The sequence below is a fragment of the Archocentrus centrarchus genome, chromosome 18 (assembly GCF_007364275.1).
Source record: "Archocentrus centrarchus isolate MPI-CPG fArcCen1 chromosome 18, fArcCen1, whole genome shotgun sequence".
NCBI lineage: Eukaryota > Metazoa > Chordata > Actinopteri > Cichliformes > Cichlidae > Archocentrus > Archocentrus centrarchus.
Genome location: NC_044363.1, coordinates 13,916,195 through 13,933,040, shown reverse-complemented (window position 1 = coordinate 13,933,040; position 16,846 = coordinate 13,916,195). Strand labels below are relative to the sequence as shown.

The 16,846-nt window shown below is 40.7% G+C and overlaps 1 protein-coding gene across 4 annotated transcripts in view; it reads right to left on the bottom strand.

Moving 5' to 3' along the window:
* The window catches only part of clcn5b (chloride channel, voltage-sensitive 5b), a 51,167-nt gene extending 39,378 nt beyond the window's left edge, over nucleotides 1–11,789 (bottom strand). Inside the window, exons 1-2 of one of the 4 annotated variants that reach the window (XM_030753661.1) lie at nucleotides 11,503–11,789; nucleotides 10,742–10,897 (exon numbers count right to left, since the gene is read on the bottom strand). In XM_030753661.1, coding sequence (XP_030609521.1) covers nucleotides 10,742–10,886 — 145 coding nt within the window. In that variant the 5' untranslated portion in view covers nucleotides 10,887–10,897; nucleotides 11,503–11,789. Of the gene's footprint in view, nucleotides 1–10,741; nucleotides 10,898–11,001; nucleotides 11,209–11,276; nucleotides 11,383–11,502 lie in introns of those variants that run through there. The other 3 variants (XM_030753662.1, XM_030753659.1, XM_030753660.1) reach the window with 3 other exon arrangements.
* Between the last annotated feature and the right edge of the window lie 5,057 nt (nucleotides 11,790–16,846).

Below are 16,846 nucleotides of genomic sequence, written 5' to 3'. Positions count from 1 at the left end.
CTCTGTCCTTGATGTGGACACTGGCATAATCCTCTTGACCTCAACTCTAACATGTTTACAGTAACAGTCAAAAGTTTGGACACACACCCATGTGAGTGTCCAAACTGTATGCTGAACCAAACAAATACACACATTAGAAACACAACCTTCACAAAACACTGAACACGTTGTATCAAAGAGCAAAGAAACACACACACCAGGACCCTGACTGCAAATCAGAATACCAAAAGCCAAAGAAAACATTCAACGCTTCTCAGAAAGTGGGTCAACAACACGACGACTCCTCCAGAGCGACACTGCTGGTTTCCAGCAAGGGAAGTCGTGCTGAGTTCAGCACTCGCTGTGTGTTCGAGTGCGCGTCCCAAGGGAACCAAGCAGACTATGATCGTCACAGTAAATCTCTGCGTCTATACAGAAAAGCTGACATGCTCTCCGGATCATATGACAGTGGCGCTGTCTACCAAAACCTGCGCAGTATGGTGTGCATTGCAAAATTATTTTCACACACAAAAGGCTCCAGTAAGGCTCTGAACCTTGAACTCTTTGGGTCTTGTCTCCATGGGAATTGGCATCTCATGTGGCCCCCGTGACCTTTGCTGACAACAAACAAACCCTGAAACATGGTAATGTCGTGGTCCATCAGTTTACCAAGCAGCATTAATTCTTGTTTTATTTATTTATTTATTTTTATGTGTAGGAGATTCGATTTTCCTCGTGTTGAAAGAACCTTTACATATGAGGATGTGATGCAACTCTGTGCTGGAAACTTAGCGACAGGCAGCTTTGCAGAAACCTGGCACAGATGTTACAGAGAAGGAGGAACTTTTATCAACGACTCAGCAAAACTACGTTTACAACTTTAAAGTTGCAGCAATGTTGCAGTGACATTTGGCACTGACTGTTTGACCTGATTCTAGTTTATTTCTTTGAAAAGAGAAAACATTTTAATTCCAATTTAATTAAGGCAATGGTCTTCGTATAAACCCTTTGGGTGGTAGAACCTGAATAAAATTGCCCTGAATATATACGAATGTGAAGGTTACTACAGTAAAAAGAAGAATATGTGAGCTCAGCAAATCTCTTGCTACGAGCATGGCCAGAAGAGGAATTTTTACTACTACAGAGGCAAAGCTGTGACGAATTGGCAGCTGTTATAATATTTTAGGGCTTTAAAGTATCCCCACATGACCTTTACTCAACCTGCTTTAGAAAACCAGTGGTGTAAGATTTGGTATAACCTCAGGTAGATCATTCATTTTACAACATGCAGGTGCTCTTTTAAAATTACCTTCTGTTTCACCACAAAAATGACTGCACTCTTTTGTCACTGGATTTCCTCTCCTTTCATATCTTTGACAGTCACTGTGAAGTAAATATAGAGGGCCCAAACTGCCAAAAATTAATAAAAAAAAAATAAAAATAAAAAACATTTCATTAAATGCATAAAAACATAAATATATATTTTCTCTTTTTAACATTTTAGTCCCCTACATAAATAATCACATTTTAAATTCTCATTTTATTTATTCATGTAACATTTTTATATTCAATGATTAGTTTCTTTTCTCCCTAAACTGATTGTGTTTTTCTGATTCATTATGCAAATGAGAGAGTGCAGCTAACTGACCCGAAAATTGTGGTCAGCAAAGCTTTTTTACTTACAAAGGCGAGTCCACTCCACTTACAGATGACGTAAAAAAAATAAGTAAATAAATTACTTTAGGGAAACTAATGGTGATTAAAAATAAACAAAAATAAATACATTAATACCTACATATGTAAATAAACACATTTTTAAAAAACATGAATAAATAAGGGAAACTTAACTCGGCAAGTAAACTACTATGTGAAAGTATGCTTAAGTACCTACAGGGGCATTTAATAGTACATTAATTTATTTGATGAGACATTTATTTATTTGCATCTGATTTTGGCCATTTTGGTCCTCCATAGTTAACACTCTGCAGTGACAGGCAGCCTAGTCTCTGTCAATCATTATAACCTGTTTTCACAGTTAAGGTGTGATAAGACGTCCAATGCCTGAGACAGCAGGACTGACAGGAAAGTATAAAAGTCAGTATGAGCAGCACTGAAAGTACTTTTAATGATAACAAAAAAGCAATATAAGCAAACCAAGAAGCATAACATCACCTTGTAAAACTGGAAAATTCTTGCTTTAACAAATTTGCTTTTAAAACTTACAGTCATACTGTATCAAAGAGAGCGTTTTCACAGGACTCTGTGAAGGCCTGTGGAAATCTCGGTAAACCCTTACTGCTTCCATCAAAATTAAGATGGTAAGTAGCAGCCAGGTGCTGCTCTTTATTAACTGATCATCAGCATGATATGTGTGCATCTTTAAAAGAAGAGATACCCTCAGAGAAACTGCAAAAAAACCCCAAGAGCTCCATCTCAGACTCTACAGGCCTCGGTTAGCATTTTAAATGTTAAACTTCTTGACAGTACAATTAGAAAAAGACTAAACATGTATGACCTGTTTGGAAGGGTTGCCAAGTGAAAAGCTCTTCTCTTTAAAAAGAACCTGTCAGCACAGCACAGGTTTGCAAGGCTACATCTGAACAAACCACAAGACTTCTGGAACAGTGTCGTTTAGAGATGAAACCAAAGTGGAGATGTTTGGCCATAATGCACAGCAGCACACTTGGAGAAAACAATCACAGCACATCAGTACAAAGACCTCGTACCAACTGTGAGCGCAAGGATGGTGGGGTGATGATGTGGGCTTGTTTTGCACCTTGCAGTCATCGAGTCGACCATGAAAGTTTTCTAGAATGAGGCCATCGGTCTAACAGTTAAAGCTTGGCTCAAATTGGGTCATTCAATGGGAAAATGATCCCAAATCTACTACAGAAAGGCTGAAAAAGAAAAGAATGCAGGTGCTGCAATGGCCCAGTTCAAGTCCATAGAAAGCTGTGCATAAACGAATGCCGACAAATGTCAATGAACTGAAGCAACGCTGTAAAGAAGAGTGGGCCAAAATTCCTCCACAACAATGTGACAGACCAATAAATTGACACAGAAAATGAGTACTTCAAGTTATTGCTGCTGAAGGTGGTTCTACAAGCTGCTAATTCATGGCGTGTACTTAGTTTTAGACTTAGACTAATAACAGACACGGAGCGAAGCCCGACCGCAAGAAGAAGCAGCAACATGTTCACTTCCTTTGGGGATTAAAGGATTTCATGGGAAAAGTGTTTTTCTTTAGATGAACACATTGCATACAGCCACAAGGAATGAGAGGCACCATGAAAGGAAAAAAAAACTGCTTGGCTTAAACGATTATTATTCTCTGTTATCCAACAGGAAGATAAAGGACAACCTTCACTGCGCACAACTGTTTGACAGAAGGGACACTTTGATATCATTTCCAAGTCAGTATTTGGACTATCAGTCCCTCCCTAACATAAACTTTCCTCTCCAAACATCACAGGCTAATGAGTCCCTGAGCAACAGGTTACACAAGGATGTAGATGACTATTCCTGCGGCACTCAAGGCTTTTGAGGAGACGTGCATGGTAACAGGTTCAAGTGCCCGCTAATGAGCAGTTAGGGAAGCCACAAACACTTTCTACCGCCTCGCCTCCCCTCGGGAGCAAATGAAAAGGAGGAAGTGTGAGCTGAAACACTAAAAAGGCAGGAAATAAAAAGAAAGCTGAGTTGTCATTTATCAGAAGTGGCACCAAAGACACAACATGGAATATATGCACTGGTTTAAATCATACATGTTTTAGAAAGCAGGTTTAACAAACTGAGTGTCACTTTAAGATCTGAAATGAGGACATTTTAAGTTCAGAGCTGGATCAATCACCCTGAGTTAAGGGTGACCCAGGGGAAAACAAATGCACATTACTGCTTTGAGTTTTAAAATCATTCACTACTCTACCCAGTTTTCCTTAATAGATAACAAAGCTGGAATCCCACTAACAAAAGCTGGGGACACAGGATAAAAACTGAGGATACCAATATGAAACTGATAAAACACTTGTGATATTAGACAGACCCGGTGATGTACAAAGATATCTGCAGATTAACAACCTGATGTCAAGCATATGAGTGCCAGAAAGCTGCTTCAGCTTCAGAGGACTCAGTGAAACTCTAAAGCTGCATCTACACTGAAACTACACGGATACTGTGGAAACACGTGGCTCTGTAGCGGGGCAGTATATCCACTGAAAAAGAAATCTCATCTGCAGACTTCCTGCTGAAACTGTTTTATTGCTCTGATTTGAACTCCTGCAGTAAACTGGTGATGTCACCGTGGCATCAGCAGTAACCAGGCAGAATGATAACACACACTGCTGATAATGCACTCTCTTTTATTTGCCTTGGCAGCAGATACAGTCAGGCAATTTGTCTGGCATTTTATCTTGAGGACGATCATGGTGACATCAGAAACAACTGCGCAATGTCCAACTCTACTGTACGAAACCGAGACGGAGAAATTATGGCTGCTCAATCTGCAGGGAGCATCGGTGATGAGGAAAAGGAAGTGGCAAAAGGTTTACACCAGGGTCTTGGTTTTTTTTTTAAACAGTTGAAGCAGCTTCAGCTCATCAGGCTCTCAGCGTGGCTGCATGAAAACTGCAGCGAGTGTCTGTGGTTAAGGTACAATACTTTCCTCTGTAGATGAGGAAAGGAAGCCCCGCTGTGGGTCAGTTAACTCTGGGAGAGCAAAAAAAATTTGTTTCCTTTGAGCAAGAGTCAAATTCTGCATAGCACAAAGTCACAATACATTTAGAAGAGGTTAACAGGATTGTTAATTAGTACCAGTGACTCTTGTATAACCTTGCCCGCAGCTGCAAGAGCGAAAAGGAAATGTGTCCACTGTACACTGGAAGCATGACATCATTAGTAACCGGGCAGTCTTGTTTCAGATTAGAGGTACTCTGCACTATGTTGCAAATGCAAATAATGTGCTTACTCCATGTCATTTTTGTTTGTTTGTTTTTACTGAATTTATATCCTTCCCCCCCCCCATTTTGTTTCCCTGCTTTTGCCCTCAAACTGAGGTGCACAGTTGCGCATATTTCTTTCATTTAATAATTTGTACTTGACTTTTTTTTCTATGTAAATAACACTTATATATCAGCACTTATATCTCTATATCAGTTAGACTTGTGGATATTTGATGTAGTTTTCAAATACTGTGTAGATGAGAACGGCATAAAGGTTTAGTTATTAACAGGCCACCAGGACGGAGGCTCTGGTATCATAGGTCAGTGTATTCATGTTCAGGGGTTTTTGTTCAAACATTAATTTAAAAAACAAAAAACAAAAACTGTGGTCCTGTTAGTGCGGTCTGAGAGCACAGTCTCCAACTTAAAATGAAGAACAGCTCTTTTACTTATGAAGATCATGTGACTTGTACTTGATTAACAAGCTATGTTGAATCTACACCACTGGCTACTGCACAGCATAGCCTGATGTGCACACACGTTTGACAAATCTTGTTGGTAGTAATATGTCAATGTCAATGTCAAATTTATTTGTATAGCACATTTAAAAACCAGAATGGACCAAAGTGCTTCACAGGCAATACATAAAATACAAAACATCAACACACAAACAAAAATCCAGACAAAAATATAATAACTAAAGAAATACAAAATGTCAAGATTTGCTCGAATTAAAAGCCAGACCATAAAAATGCATCTTTAGCAAAGATTTAAATGTAGCAACAGTCTGAGCTGATCTAATATGAGATGGCAAGGCATTCCAGAGACTCGGCGCCACAACTGAAAAAGCTCGATCACCTCTGTTTTTAAGTCTAGACCTTGGAATTTTTAGGATCATCTGATTGGCAGACCTTAATGTTCTGACAGGAGTATGAACATGAATAAGATCAAACAAGTACAGAGGTGCCTGCCCAGATAAAATCTTAAAAACAATCAATAAAATCTTAAAATTAATTCTAAAATTAACAGGAAGCCAATGAAGTGAGGCTAAAACTGGAGTAATATGCTCACGCTTTCTGGTCCCTGTTAAAAGTCGAGCAGCAGCATTCTGGACCATTTGGAGCCGACGAAGAGATGACTGAGATAAACCTACATATAAAGAATTACAGTAGTCCAGTCTAGACATGATAAAAACGTGTATGACTCTTTCAAAATCCTTATAAGAAAGATAGGGCTTTCCTTTGGCCAACAATCTCAGTTGGAAAAAACTAGTCTTCACCACAGAACTAATTTGTTTGTCAAAGTTAAAGGAGCCATCAATGATCACACCAAGATTTTTGACAGATTGATGGATGTATGACCCTAAGTGTCCAAGAGAGGCAACAGAGGTCCTCAACTGGTCAGCACAATCGAACAAAAGAATCTCAGTTTTGCTTTCATTAAGATACAGAAAATTCATGTTTAGCCAATTTTTCAGGTCAGAAAGACAGTTCAACAAAATCTGCAATGAATTTGGAGCATTAGATTTCATTGGAAAATAGATCTGAATATCATCAGCAAAACAATGAAAAGACAAGTTATATTTCCTAAAAATTGAAGAGTATTGATTAGCAATTCAACAAACCAAAGCACTGAAGGCTGTCAGCTTGATCATTAAACTGTCAGTATAGACACGTGTTTTTTTCTATATAATAATAACTACTCAGATTTATATAGCACCTTTCAAGGAATTCGTGATCATTTTAAACAGAAAGGTCAAAGGCCTCAGTGAATAGGTGGCATTTTATCCTTTTTTTTTTAAAAAAAAAAAAAAAAAAAAAAGGGCCAGAGATGGGGCATCACGGATCTCAGAGGGGAGCCTGATCCAGAGAGTGGTGGCAACAGTGCTGAAGGTTTGGTCCACCAAAAGGCCACAAACTGGTGTGAGAGATGGAGAGTAAGCCTCTATCCGTGGAACACAAAATCCAAGATCGGGTTTAGTGGACGAGAAGTTCTAATAAATACTGAGGAAAGTACTACAGCGTGACCAGTGCTTTAATAGGAAGCCCAAACAGGACAGTATTACAGTAATCCGGGCAGGACTGAGGCCCTGTTTACACAATGCCGTTTCAAAATGAAAACGGTGTCGTTTTGATGCTTTTCGGCCTTCCGTTTACACGACAACAGAGTGAAAACGATGTGTTTCAGAAACAGGGTCCAGAGTGGAGCGTTTCAGAAACGCACCGGCTTGCGTTCTCGTGTAAACGCTTGAAACCGGGGTGATTTGAAAACAGGTGACTTGCACATGCGCACTATGGTTGCAACGGCCACAGTTTTCCGCGTGTGCGCAAATTGATAAACAGTACTCGCGGATTCACGAGTGCTTCTTATGCTTTTCTTGTGTTTTTACCGTTTTGTAATTCAGTGTTGTGTGCAGCAGCGATCCAACCTCATGGTCAGTCCACACAAAACCTCTCACACTGGCCATTTTGTAAGTAATGAACAATTTGCCGCGCTTCCTACTGTATCCCTCCACGCATGCGCGTCTTGCATAAACAAGCTTTGCAAAGACAAAACCAACGCCAACTTGTGGCCTGGCATGGGAACTTCATCGTTTTCATCGTTTCACGTGTCACCGTGTAAACGCAGATTGTTTCTAAAATGCTACCATGTAAACCGAAGGCTGAAACACATCAAAACAACACCGTTTCCAGTGGAAATGGTGTCGTGTAAATGGGGCCTGAAGCAGGAATGAAAGTTTCAGCTGTGGAGTCTGGAGATGTTCTTTAGACGGCAGAAGGTAGATTTAGAGATGGATTTCGTATGTGGTGAGAATGAGAGAGTAGAGTCCAGAACGACACCCAGGTTGCGGACCTCCAAAGATGGTGAGATAGAATAATCCATACACATTTAGGGCCCAGATCAGCCACTTTCCAGAACAATGACTTGGGAGCCACAAACAAGAGTTCACTTTTATTACTGTTCAAACTGAGAATATTTTTGATGTCTTCCAAGTAGATGACAAGGAACAAAGAAGGGAACTGACTGGAGGGTTTTGTGCTGAGATACCACTGTGTATCATCATGTAGAAACTCAGACCACGATGATGGATGATCTGGCTGCATGTTAATGATTGAAAGACGAGGTCCCAGCAAAGACCCTTGAGGGACTCCTTGAGCCTTGGTCCCTGATAATCTGTGTATCGAGCAAATCGGTTGTGAAATCCTCTCTCCTTAGTGCATTTCAGTGAAATTAATTGTTGTTCAGTGTTTAGCAGCTCCAGGTCCAGCACAAACACCTCAGCTTTGCTCAGACATACCAGCATAAATGCAAACAATGATTTTGTTCACTTGGCAGAGATTCAACTCAGCAGTGATGGGAAAAATAAATAAATCACGCCCTGTCCTCCAACTTATCCCTCTTAAACTGGCTAAATTTTTTTTTATATACGCAGCACATGTTTGCATATATATTTCTTTTAAGTAGAACCGACTTATAAAACTTTCCAGTGTATTTGCAAACACTGCAAAGATGTTTTATTGTTTAATGGCTGTTTTACGACCAGAAGGGAAGCCATAAACAAACACAGTAAATCTGGGCATTTCAAGGTAAGCATGAACTAACGGATCATTCAGATGACTCACTAAAAGCATGTGACACACACGCATGCCCTGCCATTACTATTACCTTATCACTGTTTGAGAGCACTAACAAACACTAAAGCTTGCTAATCACTGAGCACAAACACTCCCTGACAGCAGTTCAGCCACTCTAGCATCTGTAGCGCAGCTTTATTTTTTTGAGTAGAAAACAAGAAACTTGGTCGTCATTTACCCACACCTCTAAGTTGTGTAGTTTCAAAAGGAAGTCAGCTTTAAAAGTGTGATGCGAGCCTACTAAACTAAAAAAAAAAAAAGTTACGTGAGTGAGAGCCCATTTCCTCACACAGGAGAGAGAGAGAGCTGCATAGACACAGGAGATGTAGCCACACAACTGCGCAATCAAACAGGGGGTAAAGGGCAAATCACTGTTTATAAGCATTATCTGTGTTTTCAGGGTTTTTCCTGTGTTAAAAGGGGCCTGAAAAGGGGAGGGACACCACACCTGAGCGCAAACTGTCCACACACAGTAAAAGCAGTGAGCCAGCATTACTTTATTTGACAAAAGTCTGTACAGTTTCTGTTAGTTATCAAGTAATTTGATTACAATTCTCAGGATTTTCCTCTGGTTCTGACTAGGACCTCTTCTTGGCCAAATATTCTTCATCCTGTTACTAGTTGTATGAAAAACAGATACACTGTGCAGACAAAATATTAACCCCTTGGATATGAGCTGGATGTGATGCGGGGCATGCAGACCCTCTGGTCTACATTTGCCTTCTTTTGGTCCATTACTTTTATCCCCAGTAGGGAACAAAAATGCATACATTTTTAACCTCCTGCATCAGAATGGGGTACATTTTGACTGTTTTATGGCTTTTAACCCCTTCAGTAACTGCGCACACAATTGTGTACATCACTTTCTATAGCTATATTTTGCACTATAACATGTAACTAGTAAAATGAGTCACAACGAGCATTCATAGCACAAACAAAAAGAAAATAAGAAATTGTATGAAAACTGTCAATAGCTGATTGAAAGACTCATCCGTCATCTGTCACAGTTCACAGGATAATGCCCTTAAAACGACAAACATGCCCTTGACCCTGAGCACTTTGTGCAAGTTTCACTAAAACCAATACTCTAGGAGCAGCTAGGGTATTAAGAGGAGTATAGAGGTGACAGAAGATGATGATAGAGATAGGGTGAGATGGAGACAGATGATCAGCTCTGATGACCCCTGAAAGAGAGCACCCGAAAGAAGAAGAAGAACTCCAGCAAGAGTAGTAGCACAGAACAGCCATGGCACAAGCTCATCGGCCCTTTAGCCAAACGAGCTAAAAATTAAAAGGATTCAGAGCAGCAGCTCATCAGTAGTACCACTGTGTCAGGCACATACTGATCACCCATACATCCATTTATCCTTGGGGGTCACAGGGGGGGCAGGTAGGGGCAATCATAGGGCAAGAGGCAGGGTACACGCTGGACAGGTCACCAGCCTGTCACAGGGCTAACACACAGAGAGCCAGACAGACAACCATTCACACTCACACCTATGGGCAATTTAGAATCACCAATTATCCTAACCCCTGGTACTCTGGAGAAAACCCACACAAACACAGGGAGAACATGAAAAATCCACAGAGAGGCCAGCTAGTGGATTTGAACACAGCAAGGACCTTCTTGCTGCGAGGCAGCGGTGCTAACCACCGTGCTGCCCTGATCACCTACATCAGAATTCCCTCTGAAAGTGAAATCTGCAGCTTCTTATGCAACTTAGTGAATTGCTGTGAAAATCAGCCAATGGTGTTGTGCTGGCTGATACATGTGAAAAGGTCAATCCTGGCCTGACCGTCATTCGCTGCAACAAACAAGTTACAGCCTGCCTGTTGTTGACTCTCAAAGCGTGCTTTTCATCTCAGTAAATAGACCGGGGGGGGGGTTGTAGAGACGATAGTAAAAGAAGAGTAACCACAACACAGATGGCACCCTCCACATGCAGGAGCCAGTCATCAATGCATGTGTGGCTGACAGCACACGTTTTAAGCTTTTCTGAAGTTAGATGTCACAGCTTGGATATAAGTTTGGGCCTTTTTACAGAGGGACATTTAATGCCAACTGGAGTTGAAGCAAGTTGCATGATCTGCACCTTGAAGCTCCCTCATAACTCCCTGATAGACATTAGTTGTATTTGCTTAAGATGTTTAATGGCTTTTAAAAAACTCGGTAAAACAGCAGGAGCCTACCTGAGCTGAGAGGAGGGACGTCGTCCGTGCTTGAAAAGTCCAGTGTGGCTCCTGCTATGTCCACCATCTCATCATCATCATCATCATCATCGCTGGGATGATGAAGGCCGTCGAAGCTCCCGGAGCAGTACCCGGGTTTTTCCATCCCTTCAGAGCCTGTTAATATCACAGCAAAGGGAAAGGGAAGAGAGAGAGGGGGGGGGGGTTAACTTCTACTAGCCCCGCGGTGGATATCCGCTTTCCAGCTTTCGTTACAGTACCTCGCTCTCTGTCGGGTGCATATTTCCCACGTAAGCTCGTCCAAAAGTTAGACATAGTAGCGCACAGGTCAGAGAAGAAAGAGCCGCCCTGCTAACCGGTTTTATGCAATAAATTCTGGGTAGTGTTGAGAAACAAGCGCACACATAGCAGCTGCTCCTCTCACCCGCTTCATACTATCAGCAGCAACAGCAATGACAGCACATCTCTGGTTAAAGGGAAGTTTTCGCAATCATTTCCGCTCTGTTTTTTTTTTTAACTTCTATTTTTGATTTACCTCTGCGGCTTCAAGGCGAAATGCCACCAGAGCAGGCGCCTCGGCAGCGGAAAACGGAGAGCAGATTAGCCTCTTTTCTGGCGACGAGGACCGAGCTGTCAAACAAGCCGACCAAATGTAACTGTTCGGCCAACTTTCATCGGTACTGCCGCTCCTAACGGAGGTCTGCTTTGCGCCTTAATTTGTAAACAAATGAAAGAAAAAGGCAGGCGAAGCCGTACGTTACCTGTGAGGGGCAAAAGCAGCCGTGAAGCTCACTGAAGAAGAAGTCTTGTGACTCGGATTATTTGCCCCGCCGTCGTCTTCTGCTGGAGCTGCTTATGTCAACAGTATCCTGTGCAAACTTAACCGAGAAAGCCCTGCGTCATCCACCGGACCCCCAAAACGGAGGGTTTATAATCCAGTATGTCCACCGAAGAAGGTCTCAGCAGACTATTACCCTGCATCAATATTGTTGAAATGCAGTAAAATTAACTGTTTGCATTTGTCGTTTTTGCCACTTCAAGCGCAAACGCCAAGCGATCGTGAAGTGACCGAAAATTAGCTGCGACTACCTTTTAGTCCTTTAATGAATAAGTCTCGTATAAACTCAATGGTGCTTTTACAGTGCGACACATTTTACGATTAAACAATTAAACTCATATTTACTGAGAAATTAAATGTATAAATTTTACAGTTTTATTGTTTTTATCGGGCGATAAAGCTTTTGTTTTAGTTTTGATTTGGTTTTATTTTGAAACTTGAAGGGGATAGTTTCCGGTTTAAGGGCCTGTCTCAGCTGCCTTGACGCCAGCGTCTTCTGCGCCAGGACAGCAAGTCAAGCGAAGAGCTGTCGTTTGTCCAACTGGGTTAGTGGACCAGTACGACTACTCGGTCATCAATATATAAACGTATTAATCGTAATATTTAGACTTTAAAACACTCCAAAAGGCAATTTTTATATTAAAAATCCACCTGTAATCCATTAATACAGCTGAGTTTTATATATATATATATATATATATATATATATATATATATATATATATATATATATATATATATATATATATATATATATATATATATATATATAAAAACTGGTAAAATGTTTTGTTTATTGTGCCACATTTTTTCATCACGTCACTGAGTCAACAGGCAATGCAACACATGAGCTAGTGTTATGAGGAGGTGCAATAGTAACAGCTACACAAAAGCTACCATCTCATCCAAATGAGTTTGCTGTTTTCTTTTGAATGCGATCACTTCAAGGAAGTCATGGCCCTTTGAAATCTGTATTGTTAGCACTAAATCCAACTGCAGTGTATACTTTGATTACACTCCAACAATCCAACAACAATCACCTTAGGGAGTTTTATACTGTAAGGTAAAGACCCTACTACAATAATCCAATGGCTCCTATGAGTGAGCACTTTGTGACGGTAGGAAGGAAGAACTCTCTTTTAACAGAGAGAAACCTCTGGCAGAACCAGGCTCAGGGAGGGGCAGCCATGTGCTGTGACTGATTGGAGGATGAAGGGAAACAAAAAAGACGAAGCATCTGATGAGATGAATCCAACCTTTAGTACTAAAGGTGGTTTCAGAGTCAGATATTTGGGTCACATCACGAGCAGTTATCTCTGTGAAGAAGAAGGTGTGTAGCACATATATGTGTACAGATAATTTCAAAATAGCTCTTTGTCAGACAATGGTTTCTAAACATTTGTGCCCAAAGCAAAAAAAAAGTGTGAATTTTGAGCCAAAACTTGAACTCTCACCTGTATTCACCCTCTTTTTCTTCTTCTTTAGAGGTTAGCACAGCAGATCCATCTGTCTCCATCTCCCCCTATTCTGCCACACCAACCCTCTGTATGTTCTCCTTCACTGCATCCATGAATCGTCTCTGTGGTCTTCCTCTTTTCCTCCTTCCTGGCAGAGACGTCCTTTGTTCAGTATATCCACTATCACTCCTCTGCACATGTACAAACCCTCTCTTTGTCTAACTTAGTTATAAATTAGGTAAAAAACAAAAAACATCAAGCTGGAAACTGCTGGTATCCACAGTCCAGCTGAAGCCATGAGACAGTCATCTTTTGCACTAGTTTCTCCTGACAGGTTCGTTTCTTTTGTCTCCGCACAAGAACGTGATCAGTGTTACCTGCTCATAAACGCGATCATCCTCACTGTCAGTCCGGGCCTTAGATGTGTAATAATAGAGAGCATTCAACCTGCGCCCATTACAGTTGGAAAATAACTGTCAATCATTTCTATGTAGAGTTTTTAAGATAGAGGGCTCCACCTTGTGGTCATCTGAGGAAATTACCAGAGCCTTCATGAGGAGGTCTTTTTCACCATTTTTGCAGCACACATTACGGTCTTTGGTCTTATCCTGTTTTAAGACTTGGAGCTTTGATTAGCAACAAAACTTCCCTCGATGTCACATTTTTCTCTGCACTCCTCCCACTTGTTGGCCTCCTTTTTCTCCACTCCATCCCACAGAGAGGCCAACATAAACACACAAGTCTGTTTCTTTTCACTCTTTCTTTCTTTTAAGGAAACTCGTTAATTTGATTTTGATGTTGTTGCTAAAATGACTGAGTTATTTAAGTCATTCTTTCACAATCATGTTGTTGCGTACTTGCATTCCTACCTTACTTAAAGGGTGTTTTTTAAAAAAAAAGAGAGGAAAAAAAAAGAGAAAAGAAGCCTTAAAATAAAAACAAAAACATCTGGAGATGTGACACCATTGTTATAGATGCAATTCATTAGTCTTTATAATGGAAGGAGAGAACTGAGTTTTACGTGGTCATGCTCAGAGAGGGGTTACTGGTTAATGGCCGGTGAAATAAAGAAAACAGCTGTAAAAGTTAAGAGTCTGCATTTATGAGGAAGTGAGGGAGCGCATTCTCCTGCCTGAGCCAAACCAAAGATCTGAGGGCTGATAGGAATGTGAGGACATAACGACACGATTGTGAAAGAAGATTTAAATGAAAAGAAGGAATTACAGTAATTACCTCAAAGTCATTTTTGACATTTTTAACACGCATATATTCTTGGACTGTCCACAGATACACACATTCTGGATACATAAAGGAGCAACTGGAAACAATTCTATTAATGGACCTTCCAATTGACTCTTTATTATCTTTACTTGATGTGCTCTCTGACCACCTGTTTACCACAGAGCAATGTTATATTACATATTTTGTTAATGATTGCAAGGAAGCTGATTACTATTAATTGAGGAAACGTGACACACACACACACACACACACACACACAGATTAATGATTTTCTGCAGGATTCATCTGTTGTCCTTTTTTTTAATGTTCTTTATAGATTTTTATTTGATAACCACTTGGTAATTTCTGTGGTGCGGGTGGCACAGGGATCATTTTCTGTGGCATCAAAGTCATATGACCCGTGAAACATCCCTTTTCAGAGGAAACCGTGGTGTAACTTAATGAGCTGATAACCAGCTTCGTGTGGCCATTTATCCTGATCCATAAGTGAGTCCACATGCCCGGGCATGTTGAAATAGCAGGGCCCAGTTCATTATCTCAGTGTGGAACCTTCCTAAGCAAAATGGACTATTGGAATGCACCCAACATTTTATAAATTAATACACGCACATTCTTGTGACAATGTGATGCACAGTTTGCGCTTCATTCAGTGGATTTAGTAAGGTACGGCTTAACAAGCTGCATGTATAAAGCATTTTCTCCCAGCAGATGATCTATAATACACTCAAAACATGATGAAAGGATCTGTGAAACTGTAGCACTCGCTGCTGTTTAATGGTTTGAGAGTAAAGATTTGAATAAATACAGAATTCAAACATAGGCTTAGTCTTCATACAGAATTGATATGAGGTCAGCAAGTACAGTGTAGGGGTCATATTTTAGGATCATATTTTAATGCTTATAGAACAAAAACATTGCTGTGAAATCATTTACTGCCGACAGAAGAAGAGACAAAAAATTAATTAACCAAAACCAAGAAATAAAGTTGCATCTAAGAATCTATATTTATCACTGATGCTCATCAGAGAAACACGAAGGGTGCGTTCCAAAAGTCCCTCCCATCTCCTTTTCCTAACCTCTTCTCCTCGATGACTAGAGTAAGGGGGCAGCACAGTGACGTGGTGGTTAGCACTAAGTTCAAATCCACCTTGGCCCAGGCTTTCCTGTGTGGAGTTGGCATGTTCTCCCCGTGTCTGCGTGGGTTTGCTCCGGGTACTCTGGTTACCTCCCACAGTCCAAAGACACGCACTTAGTGCGGTTAGGTTAATTGGTGATTCTAAATTGTGAGTGTGAATTGTTGTCTCTCTGCGTTAGCCCTGCGACAGGTCTCTCACCCTATGACAGCTGGGACAGGCTCCAGCCCCCCCCCCCCCCGAAAAGCATAAGCAGAAGAGAATGGATGGATGGACTAGTATAAGCTCCAAGTATAAGTGTAAGGTCTAGTCTCCTTAATGATGTGTCGCCAGAGGTGATACAGTATGCAGATAATGGACCACCCTCCCTCCCCTCATGCAGGTGATTTAAATGAGAACCTTCCTTGGAAAAATAAGGTTGGAATTTGAAAGAAAAAAAGAAAATTTAGGGCCAGATTTACTAACGTGCAGCAGCAAAAAGCCTTCTTGTGAAGTTAAAAAGTTGCTGGATTTACTAAAGAGGCTCAGTGTCAGTTTTGTGACTCAAAGTTGTGAACAGGAGTAAATTGGCTGGACTCATGACATATGTATTTTTTTTAATACATATGTTATGAGGACTCGTTTAAATATCAGGAGGAGAATATTTAAACAAGCTCCCCAAATGTGAATTAGAAAGTCTGTGGCACAAAACTACTGTTATTTACACATGTAACCGGCGCCACACTGCTTCTGCACTCTAGGCTGCGGCAACCTCTCTGCGTTGTGTTGGCAATAAAGAATTAAAGGGGTCGTCTGTTTCTTTGCCGACTGAGGCAGGTTTATTCTCCCACATCTGTGTGAATATAAACGCAAATTTAGTACAGCGACCTCATGGAGCTTCTGCATGCACGCCCTCTCCTCTCATCAGCGCCTCTTGCCGACTCACGAGGTGTGCGCTATGATAGCACGTCTTATAAAACACATAAAAACTTGGAAATACATAAACAAAAATACACAGTTTTGTGATCATATAGTAATAATTTAACAAAACAATTCTTAGGGACAACCTATACCTGACACAACAGTGGCAACTGTTTATATGAACTTTTTCCAGAACAATGAATAAACAGCAAACAAGAACATAAATAATTATACAGTAAGTTCAAAAGAGTAAAAAGATGAACAAAAACAAATATACATGTTATAAATAAAAGGGAGCTCACATACCTGTGTGAATATAAACGCAAATTTAGTACAGCGACCTCATGGAGCTTCTGCATGCACGCCCTCTAGAGAACAAACCGGCAAACACATGAGAAGCTGCCTGTATGCTCTTGCAGCCTAGCTTAATACTAGCTTGTTGCAATCGAGTGCTGTACTCACAAAAAAAAGGGGATTCACACTAAAAACAATCAACAATGTCTCAACACTTAATTTATGAGCACAACAAGCAAGG